The sequence below is a fragment of the Chenopodium quinoa genome, unplaced genomic scaffold, assembly GCF_001683475.1.
Source record: "Chenopodium quinoa cultivar QQ74 unplaced genomic scaffold, ASM168347v1, whole genome shotgun sequence".
Classification (NCBI taxonomy): domain Eukaryota; kingdom Viridiplantae; phylum Streptophyta; class Magnoliopsida; order Caryophyllales; family Amaranthaceae; genus Chenopodium; species Chenopodium quinoa.
In genome coordinates, this window is record NW_018745684.1 from 7,405,936 (window position 1) to 7,432,194 (window position 26,259).

General features: G+C 32.7%; 1 protein-coding gene and 1 pseudogene across 1 annotated transcript; one reads left to right on the forward strand and one right to left on the reverse strand.

The window, feature by feature from the left end:
- Positions 1-5,798: 5,798 nt before the first annotated feature.
- LOC110717485 lies at positions 5,799-17,164 on the forward strand (annotated as a pseudogene).
- Positions 17,165-19,247: 2,083 nt separating this feature from the next.
- Positions 19,248-24,998, reverse strand: LOC110717645. The gene is made up of 6 exons (XM_021896398.1): positions 24,562-24,998; positions 21,453-21,644; positions 21,151-21,267; positions 20,920-21,069; positions 19,915-19,973; positions 19,248-19,614 (listed from the first exon to the last, which is right to left on the reverse strand). Exons 1-6 carry the CDS (start codon positions 24,733-24,735, stop codon positions 19,479-19,481), a joined length of 828 nt encoding a protein of 275 aa, XP_021752090.1. The 5' UTR covers positions 24,736-24,998; the 3' UTR covers positions 19,248-19,478.
- Positions 24,999-26,259: the final 1,261 nt, after the last annotated feature.

Genomic DNA, 26,259 nt, shown 5'->3' on the forward strand with positions numbered 1-26,259 from the left:
GTCTATTAATTATATCAATGTGTGCTTAATTAAGCTAGCATACATATAATTAAATTAAGCTAGCAATAATTTAGTCTATTAATCATATCATTCAGCTAGCATACATATAATTAAATTAAGCTAGCAATAATGAAGGCTTTTAATCATATCATTCAGCTAGCATACATATAATAAAATTTAAGCTAATGTTAACCCAATGTTGACCACACCATAAATTTGAATAAGCAGCTTATAAGTATTTCTTGTAATCATATAATTATATCTTGTAATCATATAATTAAGCTAGCATAGAGGATTTAAAATCAGCATGCAAAATAATAATGTTATCATATAATGAAGTTACCAATGTTAACCAAATGTCGACTACACCATAAATAAGATAAAGCAGCTTCTAATTAATTCTTGTAATCATATAATTAAGCTAGCAATGTTAAACCAATGTCGACTAAACCGTAAATTATAAAAAACACCTTAATAATAGTTCTTGTACTCATATAATTAAGCTAGCAATTTATAAACACAATTTCACTAAACCATAAATAATAAAAACTTTTAATCCTCCGTCTATGCAAACCACCAAGTTGTAAGGTTGCTAATTGCGAACAAATGGAGTTCTGATTCTTTTTCATTGTTAGAATATGATTTTGATACTTTTGGTTTCCCTTTGTTGATGATGACGAGTAGTAATGTATTTCAATTCACTGGTGGGGTATTGGAGAGGGGAGAGAGTGCTGGCTTATACCCTATGATATGTTGGATTAACGTGCTTGTGGTCTAATTTAGAATGTTCTAGATAGTTTACAAACACGTTATTTACGATAGTGCCCTTAACCCTAAACCCTTACTTCTTAACCCTTAACCCTAAAACCTAATCCCTAAAACCCTAAATCATTAATCATCGTCTCTAAACACAATAAACCGTTAATCCCAATGTCGAGCCTATAACCCGTTAACCAAAACAATTATACTCTTATATTATCATATAAACCAAATTTACACCCTAAACTCGTAGATTTGGTGTAAACTTTTGTTGTCTAGATTATGTAATAGAGAACAAGACATATAAATCATAGTGAAAATAGAAAATATAGAATACCGAATATTTAAGACACTTCATCATAAGGGGCGAATATCATGATCTAAGTTCATCTTTAAATCAAATTATTATAATTATCATTATTATATGTATATATAACTATAACAATTTAATTATAAATACACCCTAAACCCTTTAAACCATAAGCCCTCTTTAAACCCTAAACCCTAAACCCTACCATACTCTCTAAAACTAAACCCTCTAAACCCTAAACCCTTTAAACTCTAAGTCATTAACCCTAAAGACACAATACTGATAGACACTGAACCTCTAACCTTTTACTGATCCCTAAACCCCAAAACTCAAATTCTTCCGGGATTAGTTAACCATGTCAATCTTGAACCCTAGACCGTATATCATTGAAGATAAGTTGTTTAATTTTAGCTTTCATCAAGATATTATATTGTCTACTTAATTCTTCTACATCAGTACATGGTATACTAATTTACATATCTTTACATCAGTACATGGTAACTAATTTACATCAATACATGGTATACTAATTATTACGTATGAAGTACACGATCGTTAATCCCAAATTAAAACCAAAAGCCACATAAATCGTTGTCTAATGACTTTCATTAACTAGTACAAGTCATCCATCTTAGAAACTCAATGATCAACGGTCATTATTATGCCAAAGCAAAATATAACACGGATTGCTACAATGCATGGAAATTTGGATTGCATTTGTAGTAAACACGGATTGCCCACCTTGGAAGCAGGTTTGGATTGTAGACAAAAAATATGCTAGGTTTGTTTTAGTTGGCATTCAACTATTTTCCTTCCTGTAGTAACTACTCTCCCTGTTCCTAAATTTTTGCCCCATTATAAAAATTTGGGTCAAATTTTATAAACTTTGATCATAAAATACTCTTAATCTATAAGTGTGAAATTTTGTTGGATACGGCTTACTGTACATTTTATTGATATTTAATTTTTATAATTTTTACACGTGTGAAAATGGAGATATAACCGTTTTAAGACGCTTGTTGGAGACCGCAAAAAGTCAAATGAGACAAAAAATTAGGGACGGAGGGAGTATTATCCTTCATTTGTAACCAATGCAGTAAACAACAGTACACTACATTCTTTATCAATAAATAATGATTCCATACAGTCATAGATTGTACTTCATATCCATTCAAATTTGTAGTTCCTATAATTTGTGTACCTGTCTTACATTGTTGTTGTTATGTACTAGTAAATTGAAGAACGATATTGTTTGAATTTTTTAATATTTATTAAAAATAAATTTTGCATCTGTTATTAAAAATTATTTTGAATATTTTATTATTACTAATTAGTCAAAAATAAACCAAAAAAAAAATGTTTTTTTTCTTAAATAAGTTATTGTTATTCCTAAACCCTATTATTATTGTTATTCCTAAACCCTATTATTATTGACGATTGATTTCTCTTTTAATTAAAAAATAACATTAAAAAAATAAATTAAGTAAGTCTGCCATGTGATTAACGACTATATATCGCCTTTGGACATTGATTTAGTTTAATGCTTCGTCTTACGGTGACTAAAATAATAACATGTTCTAATTAAATTAATTTAGCAATGTATACCTATCAGGTCCGGCATTATTTAAAATCAAAACATAATTGCACTAACCTAAGGAGGCAATTGAATTAAAAACGATTACCTGGAAAATGCTCATGGGTTTCAGATCTTTCAATGCTTCAGTGTTAAAAAACTTGGGTACCAAGTCGATTAATCATGGGATAATGCATGGAAAATAAAACGTGGAAAGTATTTATGTTGTCTTTGTCGTTTCTATGTAATTATATTTTTTGGCAGCTACCTTGCGCCAATTCTAAATCATATTCAGCCGGCGCATGCTGAACTCCTACTAACCCTATGAGTCTATGGAGTTAAGCGAGATCAGGTTCGGACAGCGAATGACATTGCCAGAAAATGTCGGGTTAACATGTCTAATTAATTGCAGTTTGTTTTCCTTCCTTTGCTTTTGTCAAAAAAAAAAAAAAAAAAAAAAAAAGTCTATGGAGTTGACTATCACATTCAGCTTGGTTTAAGACTTCCTTAACAAGGTCATACTTGCAAATTGGCGTGCTGGTAATATTTTAAAGACATTATTTACATAGATTATGTTATCAATGAATTAGATCTAATGAATATATATATGAATATACTTAGAGTTAATAATAATGTAAACCTTTGCCAGATTTAAAATGGAGTTGACAACTTGAACACCCAACTATTCGTCCAAGGTCAACAAGAGATGATTGTTGAGTATTATGGGGCACTTGATCCCCCGAAGTTTCAAATGTATTATCATTAGACTAAGTTAGCTAGTGAAATTATTATTTGTAATCCTTCTAATGTGACCCTAGAAGCTTCAACTAAGTATGTAAGTGTGTGACTAGGGACTTTTTTTATTGTAAGATATTGTTAGAGTTAATTGTCTAATTTTCTTGTACACAATGAGAATGAAGGCTCGACTCAGACCTTGTACTATTCGAAATATTAATGCAACGCTTGTATTTAAGTAAATTAATATTTGTTATTTTAATTACGCGTCGCGTTCAAATGGAAGTGATATTTTTTCAAATTAAATGCCTAAATTTGGATCATTATATACTGAAACGCCTACTTATTAATTTTAATTCACATACTAGCTAATATTAATGGGTTTTATAGTTTAAAATATCCAATTAAAATAACATTAAACATAATATATTTGCAACCATTCTCAAATTTTAAAAAAGTAACACAAAGTAAGTAAACTATAGTACTGACTAGAGTTGAACATGAATTATTTGCTCCGAATTTATAAAACATGTATTAAACCAAAAAAATGTAGATGTTCCAAAGTAATAAAGTTGTATTTGGGACTTCTAATTTTTCAAATTTAATAAATAGCCGTTTTGATAAATGATTTTGTCAAGTTAACCGTTTCGGTACAAGCTCCTAAATTTAACATTCACTTAATCAATTTGCAAGTTGTCTAGTTTGGTACTGGTATCCTATATTAGGATGTTACATAAGCATTTTACTACTCCAATATTAAGTGACTTGGAGCAGCTAAGAATTTTTTGCATTACTAAGCATTTTGCTAAAATTCACACTATTTACTGCACACTTGAAGCATCCCTGAAATGAACTTGTTTGCACCAAAAGATGATTCATACCAAATTATCCCCGATAATACGTGCCCCTGAAACCCCTTGGGATCTTGAAGGTATGTAAACCGTCATCACTTTATTTGACTAAATTTGATTCATTTAATTTCGGATTAATTAATTTCTGGTATGGTTGATTAAGTTTATTTCTATTCATTACTGCAGCCCAACCCAGGCCCGGAACCAGATGATTCCTCTGCCCAGCACCCCAGGTTGATGGTGCGCAAGGAGGGTTATGTGTCTATGGCTGTTTGTAATTTGTTGTGTTATTAAGTTCTGTCTAGTTGTTTTAAGGTAATTCTTAGGGTTCGTTTGTTTTTATGTAGTGGTTATCTCCGTTCCCATGAACTATTTTCCGTAATGTGGCTACTTATGATGTATTAATGTTGCCATTTGGTGTAATAGACTACTATTAGCTGTGTGGTTTTATAAAAAAACTAAACATCCGTTTATCAAAGAAACAATTAAACACAAATTATTGTTGAATAAGGTCATCGTTACATTTACTTAAAATGCAGAGAAAATAAGTTACTTTACTAATCGATGGTAAAATCCAACCCGTAATTAGATCATCCCGAGTTTCCGTTTTGTATATCAAATCAAATAACTATATATTTGAAATTATTTAATTGCCATTTATGGAATTCAATCTATTTACAAAACAACCCTAGATTAGGACAATTGGGAAAATAAAACAATTAAGGATTGTCTACTTTATTATTCACAATTGATATTCTGATAAAGTAGACAATCCTTAAATGTATGAAAATTAGGATGAACTAATTAGTAGACAATCCTTATTCACCAATTTGCATGAACTTCGACCAATTTATGAAAATTGGATAATTAAAACATTGGGCAACTACATCAATTTGCATGAACAAATTTAATTTTAATAGCAAATAAATCATAGCCAAATGATAACCCATTAAATTAAGTAACAGAATAAGTACACATTGACCCAAATTCAAGGCCCAGTTTATTTACAAATAAAAACAACCCCAAATGATAAACCAATAAATCCAACAATCATAAAGCCAAGAACTTTTGCTAGTACGAGTTTCATTACCATGTCGGTCATACATTTCAGACACTACAACCATGAATTCAGTATATGTAACCCCTCAACACCTCCAGAAAATAACAAGGCATGTGTCTGCAAAGGCATAACAAAACTACAGTCATAACCAATACTTACACCCCTAAATTTTTAAAAAACACAATCAGAGAAAGTAGCTAAAGATATAACCTCAGCAATAGCATCCAACTTCAGAGGATACCAATCACAACCTGGTAACTGCATCGCATATAAGCAACGAAACTGTTTTAACAAATACATTACCAAATTGATCAATGACATCCTTATTCACAATCACTAACCCCCAAATGGCCATAATCACGTCCACTTGCAATTCGATCCTCTTTAGTGGCACTACCTATCCTATTATTCTACGAAATTCACCCCAATGTACAGGAAAACGGTTCAACTTGTCCAAATAAAATACCTACATTCAACCATCACATCACAATTCGGCATACACAAATTGCTGTCATCGGCAATACAACAAATCAAACACAGACAATTTAGAAAGAATCAAACAAACATACCTCAACTCCTATATCGCAGATTGCAAAAACAAACTCAACAAACTAAACAATGTCGCAACACAGCTCAGTCGCTTTCTCCACGACCTGTACATCCATTTATGCTTCAGAGGAACGATTTGATTAAGCCGAACCGAGCCCTAACTTCGTTCCACTTATCACCCTCACTTTGTTCCAATTTTCGCCTCTTTTCTCATTCCTAGGTTTCGTTGCCTCTTGTTACTATCAGTTTCGTGACAAAAGTACCCCTGTTTCGTTTCTCACCGTTTGCTGGGCTTTCACTCTCAAATTCTCATACCTCTCGCTTGTCTCTCTGTCGTGCCCCATTTTTTTCTTGCCTGAGCCGGCGCTAACACCAGGTAAACACTGTCAATCCCTCTCCTATCTTCTCTCTTTTCGTAGTTTCAATTTCTCAAGACCTTAACTTGTCATGCTTTTGATTCAATTTCTCTGATTTTATGTGTAGTGTTTGATTAATGCTAAGTCTAAGTGAACTGTATGAAATTATAGATGATAATCAGTTTTGAGAGATATTTGTTGATCATATTTTCAGAGTTAAACCACCATTATTTTGATAGAATTGCATGAGTACATTGGTATACTTTAGAGCATATATTTTGGGGTTGATAGAAAAATAAGTTTGGATGCAAATAATAAGATTAAAATTATTGAAAATTTGGGTTGTAATATGATTTCATGACCCCTTGAACTCATATTGAAGAAGGTTTCGCATCATAAACCGCTTAATGATGTAGGGAAAGTTGATGTTGTAGATTTGGAGAATTGGGTGAGAGACATTGTATAGCTATTTTGATGCCACAAATTGCCCGGAAAATATGAAAATTAAGGTGGGATTATTATTTTATGTAAGAGGAGAGGCCAATAGCTGGTGGACAACGTTTTAGCCGAAGTTAATTCCTCTAGGGAGACTTAGCACTTAGGGAAAGGTATTACTCGACTTCGTTGAAAAGGCGAAAACAAGAAGAATTCATGAAGTTGACTCTAGTAGGAAGCATGACAGTGAAAAGTTTATTGAGCTCTCTAGATTTGCCTCACACATTTTATCCCCACCGAAAAGTGAAGTGGAGAAAGTAAGAAGTATGAGGAAGGATTGCACTTTGGACTACAAAAGTAGTACCTTAGTGGATTTTTCTTGAAAGCCTTTCAAGAAGCTTATAAAAGAGCAATGAGCATCGAATGTGTTAACTAGAATGTGAAGGAAGTAATGAAGGGAAGCAAGAAGAGAAAATCGGGAGATTCTTCTTTCAAGTTGTAAGAAGAATTGTGAAAGAGCAATCAGCATTGAATTATAATGACATTGCTATTTTATTTTAATTTACATCAATAATTGTCAAATTTGTTACGATTGATATTGTATACAAGCATTAACATTTGGTCAATTTCTATTAGTCTTGATGGGCTTTGATTTTATTCTTGGCCAGGTTTGACTTCTAAGTTTTGGAATTGGTCTTCAAAGTCCCAATTGTTTGATCTCCGTGAGCAGTGCACTTTCAGCGTGCACCCGGAGTGGTGGTTGTGGTGCAGCGACTTTTGGGCAGATAAACAAGAAAGAGAAAGTACTTGTCTCTTCTCAGCTCTCACTCTAGTCTCAGGTATTACTTCAATTTGCCTGTCATTTATAAATTCCCCTTTTAATCCCTAAATTCTGATAAATTGGTATTATTAGTTTATGTCTTTTTGCCCAAATTATATTATTTCATACTCAAACATATCCATCCATTATTAGTGATTAAAATTATGCCTATAGACAAGATTGTGGAAATGTTGCCCCTTAATTGATGAATGATTAGCGTGATTGATATCTTAATTTTATTGCTATTAGATCTCTTATCATATTATAATTTGTTAATTGATATTTAGGGAGGAATTGTTTGCAACTACAGCTCCAAGTTATGGGAGTCATTGAAGATGGTACTGCAAAAGGATTTTTACCTAGTGAGGAATTGTCGCGTGCATATCCTTCATCCATGTCGCGTGCTGTCGAAACCCTTGGTGGAATTGATGCAATTGCTAAGGTAAATTGTAGAGTTTTAGAAACAATTAAATGCAACAAATATTTAGGGTTTTAGGAATTGTTCTTTGAATTCTAGGTCAATTGATGTAACTGATAAAGGTTTAAAGGTTTTTTTTTCCTTTCCCATACAAAGCATAGATAAGAAAAATGTCAAATTACCTGCTTTGCTTGCTTCTGAATACTGCTAAAAATGATTTTATTTTATTTATTTATTTTATTTTTGGGATCAGATGAGATGCAAATCGAATAATATAGCATATAAAGACTGGTCGAAGATTATGTTATATGACATCGTATTTCAAATCATAGGTTATGTTTGACTTTGGTGGGCTAATATAACCGTAATTTTCATTTACTCTACCATAGTTTACTTTTTAAAATTGTGATTTTATGAAAATAATTTATATAATAAATCTAGCAAATTCTTTCTAGGGACAATTCAATAGTAATTCATGTTGTGCTTAAACTACCAGATTTGAGTTGTTTTATTAATACTGAAACGTTGTATCACGTAAGTAGGATCTGCAAACTCTGAGAAACTTAAAGTAGTTGATGGTTACTTTTGCTTTCATTGTGTGCAGGCTCGCAGCTCCAAGTTAAACAAATTGGAGCTTCGTTTCCGTCCTGAAGACCCATGTTCACATCCTGCTTTTGGCCAGATTTATCCTTGTAATAATTTGCTGTTGAAAATATCCAAGGGGAATAGTGGGAGTATTCAAAATAATAATTGTAGCAGCAGCCAATCCAAGGATTGCAGTTCTGAAAAATCTGAAAAGCCTAATGTCCTCTCTGCCGATATTGTTGCTTGAGTGCCAGAGGCTTATAATTTTACTGGTGAGCAAACTATGATTTCTTTCTCTCTTTGAATCATTTCGTATCGTTTGATTTGAGACATTAATAGAAATTAATGCAACGTGTAGTTAACTGGGGGGGGGGGGAGGAGGGGATTGTCTTCTTACAGATAATTTTTGTGTTTATCTCTCTAATAATAATGGTTAGGATTCTGAGATATCACTGAACATGAAATAAAGAATTCTCAATGTATATGTTTGTATGTGCATTGAATACTGCATATCTATCTTCTCACTAATTCACATAGGGAACGCATGTTGAGGAATTTAATACACCAAATGCGTAGTTTTTCTTTTGATTTTGTTTTAGCAAATGTGAGTTGTCACTTGTCGGGAAAAAAAAATATATCTTGTGCAAAATTCAGTTTGTATGATTCCATACTAGCCTTTCCAACTGAATTAAGGAAAGACTGCTGTTGATATTTTTGAACCACATAGCTAGAAAAGCTAAGAATTGTGTCATATGATCTCTGAAGAAAAAGCTAAGCTTCCTAAATCAATTGATTTGTTATGAAGACTTGAAATTATGTGTATACTGCCAGAGACTACAGTATATATTGATTTTCAAAGAGCTATTATTTGTCTATGTTTTCAAAGAGCATGAAAGAAAAGTGAAACAAGGACTCGTAAATTTTGTCCTCAATGTACTTTTCAGTAAATGTGAACAAGTCTTGAAATGACTCAAATGAGGCTAAAATGTTGTTGTGATGTTAAGTATTCTGTTTATTTATTTAGAAAATGGTTGTGTCAGGCATTCTAAGCTAAATTTAGATTACTAGATTTATTTATTCCTCGTTTCCTAGTCTTTGAAGATTCTCCTCCTCCCTGTTTTTTTGTTTCCATGCTAGTGGTGCTACATAGGGTATCAGGTTATCACACTCTATAGAGGTTCCAACTTACCTTGTGAGTTGTGACTCAACATCTCTGCTTATCTAACTTCCTGCAGGAGGACTATAACTTCACATTCTCTTACTTTGGACTAATATTCTTCTAAACAACAGGGACAGAGTTGCCTTAAGCACTGTTACATGGATCCGTTTATAATTTTTGAAGATTAATTTAACCAAAGACGTCTTTTTCATAGCATCTTTGAACTTCACTTGGTTCCATAGCCACATCGACCTTAAATGTGATCAGGGTGTCTAATTAGATAGTTCAAGTGTCTAATTAGATAGTTCAGTAAGTGCAGTCATATTTCCTGATTTTTTTTTATTTTTTTCATGTAGGAATGGTGGATTATCAGCATGTCCTTGCTGTACATGCTAATGCTGCGCAGAGGAAAGGAAGCTATAATGAAGTGAAGGGACCATTTGGTAAAATTGTTTCCTTTTTGTGCAAGTATGATATTTATATTTTGTATTCAATTATTTATGTTCTCATTATTCGAAATTTACTTTCACAGAAAAGGGAGATTTTGGTGATGCTGATGATGAAAATTTGATGATGCTGGTACCTCCACTGTTTTCACTGAAAGATGTTCCCGAGAATATAGTGTAAGCTGTAGTTTTGCTTCTATGAGCTTTTTAAAATTGAATTAATAAGGGGTGGTTGTGCAAATTGCTTGTGCTTCATTTTTTGCTGTGGATGTTGGTGTTGTTAAACTGTTCCTAAGCTCTTATCATAATAGATATAACAACTCCTATTGTGATTTAGTGTCGTGATTGTCTTTTTTTCTTTTCCCCAATGCACCTTTTATTTTGTTTTAAAATATTTAAGATAAGTAAAGATATCCTTATAAGAAATTTTGGATAACCACCTTTGAAGTTCATGTATGAATAAGCTCCAATCAGAAATTTTAACGATGAAGTTTCCTTTTGATAAATATGGATGATAATGAAAAAAGGATCAATTTACTTATTGTCTTTTTATTTCCCAGTGCACCTTTTAATTTGTTTTGGAATTTTGAAGATAAGTTATGATATCCTTGTTTTAATAATTGGGACAAGATGCATGAGAGAACTTTGGATAGGTAGCTTTGAATTTCATGTATGAGTACAATCCAATCAGAAACTCTAACGATGAATTTTTCTTATAGGTAATATGGTGTGCTTTGGTTTCAATAATACTAGTACACTACTATATTGTGTTGGCCATGGCTGTTTCTATCTTATTAAAATTGATTATTTTACTGAACGTCTGAATATTAGGGAGTGAATCAAGCCTGTTTGAACTCATTTGTTATGCCTTCTTATATACGTTTTAGGTTGAGGCCATCAATTACATTGAGTTCCAAAAAGAAACAGGAGGGAGTTGTACAACATCGGTGGGAGGTACATAATTTTTCTTTGCTGCTCCTACTCTTTATTGATGAGATATATGACCAACCATTAGTTTGAAGTGAATACGTGAGCTATGATTTTTTGTTTAATAGATGACTTTTGGTTCTTTCTATGGAGCACAAAGTAGAGATTATCGATGTTGGATTATTATAGAGTCGAAAATTTCTCAAATTGAAGAGAAACTTCTATATTTCATGTTCATATGCATATGTGCAATCCAATTAGGTTTCATCTTGAATGTTATAATATTGAACCATCCTTTAAACCTTAGTGTCAACCTCTATGATGGCTGGACAACCTATTATATGCCGGCAGGCGGCAGCAACTTGTAAGTTGCATAGCATGTGGCAGTCACATTCTCACATACATCTGCATAGCATCCTTTAGTTTCTGCTTGAAGTTCTTGCAGTGACATGATTATATCGAGTGATTTGTGCATACTTATATTTGGGGGATTATAAGCTGTAATGCTGTGTTCTAGTCATTACTATCAAACTCATATACACAAATAGATTACTGAGTCTGCAATATGCATACTGGTTTTGGTGACATAATTGATGTAATTGACATTTTGAAAGGCTCTAAAGGGTTGTGTAGAAAATAAAATTTATGGACCTAAAGTGTGTCTTAGGTAAGACTCGTAAGAGGCGTGGTTTTAATTTATCTGTCACAGGTCGATAATTTATGATGTACACAAACTTTCTATTTACTGCAGATACTCTATTTATGAAAGACTTTCAAACTACATTGTTGATACTTGCTAGTGACTGCTAAGAGTGCTAATAGTTTGAACTTGAGGTTGTCTTATGGGATACTTCTACATATATTAGCACTAGAATGTTTAAAGGAAAGTTAAGCACTAGAAGGTTTAAAGGAAAATTTTCTGTGCACCTTAAACATCTTATAGGTTATAGCTGCTGGGTTCAATGGTCTCATTATATTGGGATGGCCAAAGCCAAAGCATAGTTTCCAAATCTATTGATTGATCACTATACGGTTGCTTTCATATGTTGTCATTCTTATGATGACTGAAATAAACTGATTTCTGATTCTTGGCAGTAAAAATAACTGCTGTTTTGGCTCATGTTTCTGGAAATACTACGACTTAGAAACAGTTAGTCCTCCTTATGTTTGTCTGTGACTCTGTGAAGGTGGGTTACATATGTCGAATGACTGATATGCCTTTTTCCTTTATGCAGATGGAGATTGAACCATGTCTAGCAATCAATTTCAATATCAAAGATATCCTCACTTGGAGATATATTTCTGAAAACCTTAAGTGCTTATATACTTGTGAGGGTTTCGGAATTTATTGCATTTTCCATCTCATTGTCTGATATTCTTTATGAGATTTATTTTCCTTTGTTAAAGAATACTTAAAAGTTACGTCACTTGTTCAAATATTGGTATACAGTGTTTCAATTTCTAACCTGAAATATCTGACTATCTACCTATTGAAGGCACTATATTGTGCTCTACTACCACTAAAAGTACACATTACTATCCATCTTTCCCTGTTGCTTAGTAGCACTTGACTATCATACAGATTCCTAAAAGGGTTAACTGGGAGGAATACATATCACGAGGATCAGATCAATGGAAATGGCAGATGGTTGTGTCTAAATTGTTTGATGAACGACCCATTTGGACAAGAAGCTCTATCCATGAACGCTTGTGTAAAGGGGGTCTGAAATTTGGAGACCATATGCTTAAGAGGTTTATTCTGTCATTGTAATCTTAATGCTCATGTTGATGTGGCAAAAATCTGTAGGTTTATATATATACATTTTTTCATTTGTGGCTTTTTAATCTGCTGTTTGGTGGTGCAGGCTTCTTTTTCGGAGTGCATACTACTTTGGAAGTGGACCGTTCCATAGGTTCTGGATCAGAAAAGGTTATGATCCTCGCAAAGATCCTGAATCTCGCATGTAAGTTCATTTATAAATTTATCTATGGTGCATTACTGTCTTTATCCTTTTTGCATTGTGCACTGAGAGTTGTTCTTGTTACACTCCTACTTCTGTTCGAGCTTGCAGGCCATGGTGAGTCAAGTATCTTAGATCAAATCAAGCAACTGCTTGATGATTTCTATTTTCCAGTCATGACATATTGATAATGCTTCTAAAACATAATTTGCATGAAATTTTATTATTATCATAATTTTGTTATAATATTGTCAAAGTTGCCTACGTGAGTGTCTTACTTGGAAAATTTAGGTTATTACATCACCTGGTAGATTTGTGTATGTTGTGTTTACGAGCAGTAGCACTTGCTTATTCAATAGAAACAATTGTGGATTTTTAATATGAGGTTCAGCTTGAATTTTTTTTTTTGTCCGCAAATATTTTTATATTTTCTTTTTACGTGAAGACATTAGGATGAAGATGTAGAATGATGGTTAGTTTATGTCTGAAAAAAATGCATCTTTTGGACTTATGTCCATTTAGCTTTCTTTCAGGTCACATTGGGAGTCATCATTTTCTGCATTACGGTTTTACAGTTTGATTTGGGCAATGTGTACACCCCTAAATGCCCCTTTTGAGGAATGCTCTGTTTTCTTTCAGTTTCTGGAAAAAAAAAAATCACAAAGCAGAATTAAATTTCATGAGCCATTTCTTGATGATTGCTTGGCTTAATAACTCCTGAATTATAAACAATTGAATTAGTCATCTTTGATCTTTTTTTCTTTTCCTTTTTTTTGGGAGATTGTTCTGTGCCTTCTGGCTTAATTGGCCACGTGAACCTTTGATGTCTCTGAGACTGCTAATTTGACTGCAAGGATCTCTTTTTCAATTTCAACATGTCATTTGAACTCTGAAGAGGTGATAATTAACCTAAGTCAACCTTAGATGTCACTGAGACTGCTAGTTGACTGCAAGGATTTCCTTTTCAATTTCAATGTGTCATTTGATCTACTGAAGGAGATAGTTAGCCTTGCTTAACCTGAATTTTAATTTCACTATTGTAAACTTTGACAGATATCAAAGAATTGATTTCAGGGTTCCCCCATCTTTGAGAGGGTATTGTGATGCTGCTAGTGGGTAAGTTCTCTGTTTTATCTCTAATAAAGTAGTTTAGTTTTTGTTTCAATGTGCGACTCTGATTTCTGATGATATTTTGATGATTAATATTTAGGTTGATAAGAATGTAGCTATGTTTTGAATGAATTTTGTTCTGCTCTGTATCATAGTCAATGTAATTATATGATATAGAAAATGGTTACACTTGCACTTTATTTACTTTTGATAATCTGAACTCTTAATGTATTATTCTTTTCTTACAATATTACACTACTGTACATTATTTTCATTATCTTTTTGTTACGATATTCCACTTTTTTTTTTTTTTCTCTTTCCTCTCTTACTTTTTCAATGAAACGTTGGTTCTAAATCTTCTAATGAAATGAGTAGTGTAACCGTGATTTCGAATTGGAAGCGTATTAGCTATGACATCATAAACTAGATCAGGTGAGCCAAAACCACCAGAATCCGGAAAGACTTTTCAACGGTTACGTTTGGTTTTTAAAGCGGGTATTAAGAAAAGGAAGTTGGGAGTATGTATAATGAGAATATTTGTTTTGGGAGTAGTTAAATATTTTGTTAAGTGAAATATATGCTTTGGGAATGGGAATAGTTGCATTAGAAGTAGGTTTTGGGAGTGAAAATATGGGGGTAAATGTGTAAAATTAATATTTTTATTTTTGGAAAGATTAGAAATGTAACCATAGAAAGGATACACCCGAAATAGAATATGTAACCATAGGAAAGTGACGAAGGGAGTAGTAAAAATAAAGTGCTTCAAAAAGTTGTTAACTAGTTCTCTCTCTTTTTTTTTTTTTTTTTTTTTTTTTTTGGAAAAGTTTACAGGTCAGAAATTGACCTACTGGAAAGTTGTATTATCTGGAAAGAGGTAGTATTAGTAAAATAAAGTGCTCAAATATCCGTAATTAACGGAATTTTGTTTTTCTTGTAAACATTTGTTTAAAAGAAAGAAGCATAACTGGGAGGATTTGTGCGCATTTCGGGTTTTTCCTTACAAATGTCAGACATATTTTCAACTTTCTGAACTTGCCGATGATTACATTCAAAATGAGATACGAAAACCTCTAAACCACACTGTTTGCACGGTTAGTCCATTCTCTTATCTTTTTTTGATACAGATTTAATTACATTACTTCCTAGTTCATCTATATAATTGCCAGGCTTCCAGCTGCTCAGCATTGGCTAACAATATCCTTTATTACAATGCTTTCTAAGACTATAACTTTGGTACCGTCTGCGTAATTGCTGTCTCTAATCTTGGCATAAAGCTGAAGCATATATTTGAAAACTGCCATGTTTATGCAGTATCAGGTTTATCATTATCCATTACCAAGTGAGCTTTTGCAGCCACCTTAGGATGAACTTATACAGTTATACCACAAATAGCTAAAGATAATCAGTTTTATAAAGGATTTACTTTGTAATTTCTCAATAGCTTCCAGCACCCTTGCCCTATCATTAATTCATTATCTTTGTGATTCCTTCATATTCTTAAATGAATACTACTTTAGATGCCATATATCTATCATATGTTCATTATAAAGGATCATTTCATCTTATCTTTTTTTTTTCAATGCTATGCAGTGTTCAACAGGATGGTACACGTCATATGTTCTTGATAGTTTAAGATTGGGTGTTGCAGTGAGGTTTTTATCAGTGTATCCCCTAGACGGTGCTGAATCTTTGCTGAAACGTGTTTCTGAAAAGTTTGAGAAGTCAAAAAAGATGCGCTACCAAGCAAACAATCTCAAGCCCGGGGAAGAGGGTGAATTACAAGTTAATCAAGGTTTATTTTATTTTTTTCACTTCTTCAGCACTCAGAAGATTTATTGTGGATTAGCTTTCTTTTAATTAGCAACTTACTCCCTCTATAATTCTAATGATGCTTTGCTTTTATCAGTAGTAAATGTTCGCACTTTACTACTAATGTCGCATGTCAGCCTTCTCGGGCTATTTCCTTTGTAGTTTCTCCTATCGCTTGCTTGTCAGATATAAACTAATTTTGTCATAGCAGAGCCGACAGGTGATGAAGATAAAGGAGATGATGACGATGACGATGATGATGATGATGAAGACAATGAGATTGAGGATGAAGATGGTGAAGAGGAATTGGACATAAATGACACTGTATACCTGGTGAGATTCATACACTTAGTGGTTTTGGTCCAGATTTTTCCTCAACTACAGGCCAATGTTGGGTTAGATGATGTTAATATGCTACAAGTAGATATCTGTTTCCTATATATCCCCTTTCTGATGACGTGTATTTTGTTTTTATGTAGGATGGAGAGGATGCTGATTTCACCCTGCAGTCTGATTCCTGTATCCACCTATTGTGCTATTTTTTGTAATAATACTTGAAAACCTAGCTGTGGCCATGCCTTGTAGAAGTGAACCTGTGCCAATTTTGTCACTTACAATGTTGTATGTAGCGTTTTTTTCCTTGTAGATACATGTTCAATACCGATTGTATCTCCTTAACATAGTTCAGATTTAGGTGCAGAGAACATATCAAGAAATTACCTGCAGGAACTATTTGAAAGCTTTCCATCTACAGGAGCTTCTAATCAGCAGTTGGATGGTGCAGATGTCGGGGAATATCAGATATATGAACAAGACAGTGATGGCAACTACTCTGATGACTATTAAGGTTTGTTTGTAGCAGCACAAGTATTCTTATGTTACAGCCTATAATTCGATTTTTAAACCTGAAATTCACATTTGTATACTGCTCTCCATGAACAGTGCAGGGAAAGATGAGAACTGAAGTCGAAAAAGAGTCATTTATCTGCTTGCTAAAATGACAGCATCGAATGTGCAAATTTGATTCTGCTGCATTGGGCCTCTTAAGGTTCACTGCTTCACTGTATTGCTAATCTCTGGCCTTCAAAGTTTGGTGAGTAAATATGGTTTGAGAAGGGCTGTAGGAAATTTTGATTCAAGTAAAATAGGAAATTTGTAATTACACTTTTGAGTTTTGACTTACTTCCTCCGTTTTTTTTTACTTGACCCGCTTTGACTTTTACACTATTCATCACCCTTCTTTTTGTGAATAATATGTAAGGAAAAACATATTTACGTGGGATCTTTTTGAATTCGTCTAAATAAGTACTATTATAAAATATAACTTTTATAATTTTTACTTTTGTAGAATTAAAGTTATTGATCGTTAAAGTTTTACATTGACAAGCGTGATAAAAGAAACAGATCAAGTAAAAAAACCAGAGGAAGTGAATTATTCTCTCCTTTGGCAATTATTTTCCCTGTTGGGTATGTCTTGGCTGTCAACCTTTTTAATGATTACATGGTTACACGCCTTACACCTGCGGTCTCACCGGGTAATTTCCATTTTTTTTGTCCATATTGGCTGGTATACAACTTTGAACCGTCAAATTTTTTTCATTTATCAGTCGCTTCTCGTGGATTTTTTGCTTTTATGCTCATTTAAATTCTACGAAGTTCGAACAAAAATACTACGAAGTGCAGTATAAAATGGATTGTAGGAAGATTTGGTTTAACTTTCTTTACTTGGAAAATATATACAGTATATTAAGATAGACTCACCAACATCTAACTTACTATAGTTTACTAGGGTTAGCAAAAAAAGGTGGTTAAAGTAAAGAGTGTTAATATAGCATAATAAATGATACGGAGTATAAAAGAAAGTTATATTTTACTAATTTGGGGCGAAGAGAGTAATATTAATCATTAATCAAAGTCTTAATCTCATTAGTGGGGTCGGCTATATGAACCTAATTTGATTATCCGTGTGGTCATCCACAAAAATCTTCCTCCAACCCTTACGATCCACTCCTTCCAATCAAGTCATTTTCGGTCTCCTTTTTCCTCGTTTAACCCCTACATGGTCCCACTCTTCCACTCTTCAAGTTGAAAAACATAACAAAATAAATAATATAAATGAAAGGTTTTTATAAATATAACTCATTTAAATGCAATACTCAACAACAATCTTTTTTTTTTCTTTTTCTTACAGGGCTTTACTTTGAATTTGATTCTCATTGAACACTCATTCTAGCGCGTTATCTAGTGCACACTTGTACATATAATTCTCAAAATAATTTAAAAACTTACTTCGTTGAATTATCGTCCATGAAAAAAAAGGAATTGATAATTATTTTTCAATTACATACACATTTATATTACAATTTTATAAATAAACCAATTACACAGACAAGCTATTAAGGTAATGAGGATCCGTGAAGAAAAAAAATATTAACACAGGTATTAAATAATTTCTGACTCTACTAATTGTAAGAAAAAATAAGATTGAGAATCAATGACAAATGCTGAAATAATACAAATTTGAATAATCAATAAATTATTGATTTGCAAAATGTACAAAAATATTTAAAATAAATAAATCAGCAACTACAATTCTACAATAAGGGTGAGTTTATCGAGGTCTTGAAGTGAGTCTTGAGTAGAGTCTCAATCAAGACTCAAGCGTTAATGTGGTACAAGATTCATGAGAGTCTTGGAGTGAGTTTGTAAAATTAAAACTTTTCTCCAGACTTGCATGTAACCAAAATTGCTACAACATTTTTGAGATTAGCCAACCAATTCTTGCCACTTCATCACCTAACATGCAATTCAATCCAAACTTCACAAGAATCAACGGCTACTTGCGTGTGTAATTTGTATATATATTCCAACGGCTACTTGAATGTTCTCCAATTGATATATTGCAACGGCTAAAATTAACGGTTACATCATGATCAATTTGTATATATACATGATATATGTATATTTAGCCCAAAAAAAAAAAAAAACCTCTATCAAAATATATAAACAAAAAATTTCTCAGTATTATAAAATTATCATTATGTATTTTAAAATAAATTTAGTAATTATCGTTGTGCATTATCTCATAGTTTTACGATATTAACTTAAATCAATTTTATCCGAATTATCATAAATGAGTATTAAATTACAAGACATGAATATTAATAATGTTTATAATAATTTTTTTAGGAAATAATTAAAGATATTTAAAATAAATAAATAAATAAATTTATTTTTAAGAGGATAAGTGAGTCTGGAGTGAGTCTTGGATAATGTGTGAATTTGGAGAAACTCTTGTATGAATCTAAATAATAAAAAAAAAACATTTAAAGTGGAAAGCTGATGTAGCAGAGTCTGAAGTTTGGGGATAAACTCACTCTAATATGTAGACAAGGAGCAAATGGGTTCCTTTGAATAAAACAATCTGCAAGAAAAAATTCAATTGTTTTGTATAATCTTCTATTCTAGAATGCTAAACAACCATTTCTCTCCTAGAAATTCATCCACCGGCATAGCGAGAACTGTTTAACTGCTTTCCTATTCATAAGAATCTCTCTTTCCACCTTCCAAAATAATATATGAACAAACAAAAGAGCTATCTTTTATTTTTATTACTCAATCTAAATAAAAGAGAGTTACAATCTTTCTAAGGTTCTTCGCTTCTTGACATGTTTCCATGAGTAATTTGCTGTCATGGAATGCAAAACAAATAACCTGCTGAACTTGTGAAATGATGTCCATGTTGCATAACCTACAATTTTATAGAAGTTATTCCAAACTACACAATCATGGTTCTATTATCATAATATGAAAATTGGAAACATAACATATAATTTTAAGGGGCAAAAATGTTTTAACTAGTAAATATGTTTTTATTGATTGAGAATATATTTTTTTCCTCTGACTGACGATATAGTATAACACATGGATATGATGTCGACAATAATGTCAAATGTTATCACATATGTGGAAAGATTTGCATTAGTTTAATCAACATCAATCTAAAGGACTTAAATGTGAATTGTAAAGTATATATGAGAGATCTTTATACCTGCTGGCTTCTAACAAAGGTAAGTGATCATTGTATGGCTTCTCAATGACATTCTTTACCTGTAAAATAATAAATAAATAAAAATGTAGCAAAAGGATAGGCTTTCTGTTACACTAAAGAGGGTGAAAGAAAAACCAACGAAATCAGAAGCAGAAAAAAGGAATTCCAATTACATTTTGTATAAAATACGGCAAAGCCAAATCACCTTTTAAAAATAACCTTTGCAACATTTGCGAAATAGCTGTCGTTGAAACCCTAAAATCACTCATAATGGAGGGTCTCTATCACACCATTCATGAGTTGTGACATGCAAACCCACAAAATTAGATAGGAACGGGAGGAAGGAATTACGAAGAAATGGGAAGGGATGAGAGAATTTGTATGACAATGAAAAGTGGAGGCTCACAGACGAATTCCAAAACACTTGCAAAAAGTACATTAGCTTTTCCATAATAAGTCCACTGCAACTTAGTTATCTGATTATAGGAAACTTTCACTCTGTTTAACATGGTGGATGTAAAACATACAAATACTTATCACAAGAAAATTAATTGTGTAGAAGAAAAGGGCCGAGAAAGAAAGAACGATTGCTACCAATCACAATATTCCCAAAATGTTGAAGGTGACATTTTCACGTACATTAAAGTTGAATACATGTATTGTTTCCTTTTGGAAAGTAATAATTAGTCTTCCATTTATAATTAAAAATATACTTCGTATGTATTAACATCCAACAACAAAATATACACACAAGTAATGTCATGACGTCGGGGACAGGGAAAAAAATTTCAAAAGATGGCAAGTCAGTGACGCATGACACGTTTCTGAAGACATTCACATTAGTTGCAATAACTTTTTAAAAAGGATTGGCACATAAAATACCTCCCCCATTTCCCTGTTGCCCCCTTCCACACACACACACACACAAAAGGGACAACAACAAACAAAAGCAGGTAAAACATGTAATGCATAGACCATCCTTATCGCAAAGCATTAAATTCTTACTTTAGCCAACAACTCCTGGCTTTCTGGAGGCTGCTTTGCCAAACTTTGAGGTAGAATTACGGTAAGCAGTTCTGGTGTCTCGGCTCTTAGAGCACCTCTAATGACAGCTGCATTAGTGCCTGAGGCACCAGAAGTATATATGTGGTTTTTCTGCAAAAACAGAATTCGTTCATGATTGCGTGAAAAGAAATATGAGCAGCCAAATAAAATGCAGAAATTAAGTAGACATACTGTGATAACCATAGCATAGCTAAGTATCTCAATTAGCTCTTGATGCATGAAGCCCATATTTCTGGTTCCAAAAAATCCAATTGATCTTGGCCCTTGCTGCTGAATAGCTAACAACTCCTGCAAAATATTTGGCAAAGATGAGTTTCTCAAAACAACCAATCACTAATATAGGCATCAGCGTATAACACAGGGGGAATGCCATTCATGAGAATTAATGGGATGTTATCAGAATAGTTCTAATAACAAGCTCAAATGCTTAAGAAGGGATCAAGCAAAAGGAGATTGCAGTTAAAGAATTGGACCTGTATATAATCAACATCACGAGCAGGTTTGAACTCAGACATCATTACTGTGCTTGACCCCTCCACAATAGACTGTGCTTGTGTTGGTATTTTAGTGCCAGACTCTTCGTCAGAACCCAACATGTCAACGACGTTTTCAATTCCAGTCCTTCCTTTGTCCATGTTCTCCGGATTCCTCATATTTGCACCAATCTACTATACCATAAAAACAGTCCCTGGTAGTAAATCATTAGTGAAAACCAAATGTCCACAATTTAAGATGATAAATGATCTCAAGCTGACATGAACTTGACTGACAAGGATTATTGATATTTCATTTAAACAATCATTAATGAAACAATGCCTAAAATATGATGATATTTCATTTAAACATAGCTTATTGATATTAAGTCATGATAAAAGACTAAAGACAAGAGAAGCCATTGAGAATTGCATTACTATCTCTAGTCAGTTATCTTTTATGTGGTGGAGAGCTCTTTATTATTTCTGAAATACAAAGAGACAATGTTACTCACAGAAAAAGTTATAAATGAATAGAAAGTTAAAGTAGCAACACCAAGAAAAATGTCCCAACCTCAAAAATTTTAAAACTAACAAATTCACTAGATGCACAAATTCTTTTGGCTATTGCAACTACAACCCCATGCTTTCAAAGACTCATACAGATATCACCACTCAAAGCTACCATCTGAGATCCATACCCAATAGAGATGTTGCTTAAAAGCCATCAAGGCAACCAAACTGACCAACAATTGTCATTCAAGCAAAGAACATGGTCCATAATATAAAGGGGAAAAATAACAGTTTAAATTTGCGCTCAGCATTCATTGCATTCCACACTTCAAAACTAAGGCAGAAAAATACGAAGAGGTATTGGTTATGCACTTATGCATAAACTGCATCCAAAGAAGTATGCAGGAAATTTCTGATCATCAAATGGAAGAAGAATAAGAAGTTTATATAATATAAGTACTGTTAAACAATCATGCTTGAGCAACACAAATTAACATCCAATCTTTAATTAACACAGTACAAATATATATATATATATATATATATATATATATATTGTAATGAGTAGGATTAGAAGTAAGATTCACCAAATAACCTACGAACAGCATAAAAAGATAGCTCTAAAGACCCTGGATTCCATAAATGACCAAAACCCAAAACAGTAGCGGTGTACATGAAACAGCACAATTGTAAATAGCTAATGTGAAGTTTTTTTTTTAGTATTTGTTTCCTGAACAAAAGCATGTGTGATAAGCTTCACCTGCAATATTCTACTCTATTACTTCACCTCAAATTCAGCCAAAACTAATACAGAGTTGCATTAAAAAACCACTTGAGCATCAATATGAGCTCATTACTCATCAGGCATTACTCTCAACAATTCTATCTTCCCCTTTTTTTTATTTACTAATTTTCAGATTCTTGCACCAAAGTAGTACTTGATGAAGTAAACAAGGACTTGAAATTGTTGGATATTTTACCAAAGTAACACATTTTGGAAAGCTATTTCCCACAATGACTAATTCGCAAATTTCATTCTCAAATACGACCGTAACAAACCCACATATTCCTAATGAGTCATCATCTTGCCATGACTCACCCCCTGCACTGCTTATTTTTAATTTAACAAGAATTTCAAGAGTTTCCGATAGTCTTTATCGGTACATTACTGCCGTACCTCCAACTAAAAAAAATGTAATTGAAGATTAAAGCTCTACAAATATTTGGCAATATTCCACCTCCTTGATGCGGGAATATTGGAGAAATCAATGCCACAAATGATTTTTCATTCTAGTTAATCCTACGGTTATCATTGAAATAAAAAGGTTCAAGGGAGGTTTTGGATAACTTTGGTACAATCCCGATGCCAAGATCTAGTATATTTCCAGTGGATGGCTTCAATTAATACGGCTTCATTTCTAATTAAACAATAAAACCAGCATTACAAATACAAGTTGATAATCACTCAATTCATTAACTTCAGCATATTCAAGATATGCGCCTCCATCTGCTAGTCATGAAGGTCCTTAGCAATTAAGTGATTCAATTCCTCTCTTTTAGAACACCCATGAAACCAGTCCAACCAAGAGAAGGTGGAGCCTTGGTGGTGGTTATGATGGTACGTCAAAGCAGCAAAGTGCAAGAGGGGAGATGAGTTGAAGGTAATGAGACTAATGACATAATTAATGATGGTCTTCTTTTTTACAAAAATTAAAATATGATAGGCACTTGTTTTGGTAATATTGGGATTTAAAATTGCAAGTTATCCAAACTTAACTAATTTGGTAAAATTCCCGGTTAGTCGATTACTAAAAAAATATCCACCCGCCATCAGAAATACTTGATCCATCCTCCACAGTAAGAGAAGGGTTAAACACTGAAACATCATAAAAAGCACACCCGAACTGAGGTACTAAATAAGCACACACAAGCACAATGGACTTTTGGATCCCAAAAGCAACTGGCAATGATCAACCTCACTGAATTCATGAATGTGATGTGGGTTGATTTAACATATCAGAAAACCGAACACGAGTGATAGAATTCATTCCACACAAATAAATCCGTTAACTCCTACATTAATGAACCACATGATGCCAAGTGCATACATAACTACATAAGTTACCACACATCCATAAAACAACATTAGCCGGCGAAGATCAAACTGATACAAGAGATCTGTTCAGAATATTCACTCCCAAGTTGTAGTTTAGCACAGCAGCATTACCCAAACACTAGACAGATTAAAATTCAGCTTATATTATTCAACAAAAAGCAAGCATTGTCCATAATTTTATTATACAAACAAACATTTATACACTCCATCAAGCCCACTATTAAAAATAACATTTTTTTTAGTAAATTTTCAAAAACAACAATACCCATTCAAATCCAATAAAACCAATGTCTCTTATCCAAATACACGGCAAAATTAATTTAAAAAAAATAAATAAAAACCCAATTCCCAGTTCCTGAATTCCCATCACCCCTTTTCAAGGAAAAATTCAGTAACCAAGACAAAACAAACAAAACCCATAATTCTAATTAACATCTTAAGCATTAAAAACTAGATAAGATTAAGAGAAAAAGAAATTACCCCAAAACTGAAAGAAGATCTCTTTGGCACAAACCATTTTCGGTGAAATGAAGAAGATGAAGAAGATGATGGAGAAGTAGAACAGAGGCTCCAATTAGGGCTTGAAGAAGGTTTAAAGGGTGGTGAAGATGGTGAAAGAGACAACAGCAGCCGCAATGAGGTGGTGGTTGACATGTTTTCCGAGTGTTTGTTTTTTTTTTTTTTTTTTTTTTTTGGTTTATTTATTTATTTTAATAACACAATTTCTCAAATTCTGAAAAAAAAATAAATTGTGAATTTGTTTTTCTGGGGTTTTTGGATACTTTTAATGATGCCAAATTCCAACCCCACTAAAATTTTTGTGTGTGAGTGTGTGTTGTATGATGAGGAAAGAAAGATGGCGAATCAAGAAACGAGAAAGATAAATATGCTCCTATGATAGACCCAAAAAGGTGGAAGAAAAGGTGAAATAGGGTATCTTTGAAATAATATTATTATTATTTTGTTGAATTTCTTTATTGTTCTTACCTTGATGAGTATCAAATTCTTAAATTAATTCTTCCAACATATGGAGTAACTAAAAAGTATCACAATTTTTTTATTTTAGTTAAAAGTTTCTTCCTTTTTTTCTCAAACTTGTCGAGATAGATAATTGTAATATGTTGAAATAGGAAAAATTACGGAAATTTAAGGTGATAAGATTCAAACAAATGCAATTGTATGACTATATCACTACTCCTTTCGTTTCTAATTCTTCCTGCATTATTATGATGGAATTATTGCTTTACGACAAAGTGTGATTTTACTTGTTACAAAGTTACTAACTTTTAAAGTTAGCTTGTTCTTTGAATTAGAGGTTCATTGAATTAGTTTGATCATTTTCAAAATTTGTTAATTTGATTTACTGGGGTTATACGTATGTTATATTCAGTTTAGGACATGATCCTTTTCAATAATAATAATCCACGACGAAGAAAGACATTGTCCAATTATTAGGTTTACTTACATTAATAGATGTTTGTGAATTTTATTACGCCTAATGTATTTGACTTGAATTTGATAAATTTATTGTTTAACATGAATCACGATTTACACACTTAAAAAAAATGATTTACACCTCTTTCCATGAATGGAGCATTTAAATTTTGTGCTTTCATAGAAGTGCTAGCATCATTTTGGAGTGTGAGTAAATTTCCTTAGCACATGGTTCTTTAGTTCGGTTTGTGATAGATTTCCTTCATAGTTTGGAATTTGGATATAGTAAGAAATCCAAAGTTAAGAAATGCTACCAAGTTACATGCCACATGTCCCATACTCATGACATAACTTCATTCATGCATTAACATGTTATCTATATTGCTTTATAATTTGTAGCAAGATTCCACCCCTTGAGGAATGAGGAGTGGAGGGATGATTAGCCCCTCTATCTCCCCACGTGTGATGGGAATTTGATTCCTCACCCCCCTTCCTATGATAGGCCTGTTTTTATTTTACCATCAACAACTTGACTTTCACGTTTGTCGACGCATAATTCTAACCATTAATATATACATTTAATTATTATCAAATAAAAATTATAAAAATATGATTGTGATGATATACATTGTGATTTGTGACAAATCTAATAAGATCTCATTTGACTCTATTTTTCCTTATATATCATTCACCAAGAATGGTCAAACAAAAATTCGTGAATAGTGACAAATGTCATAACGATAA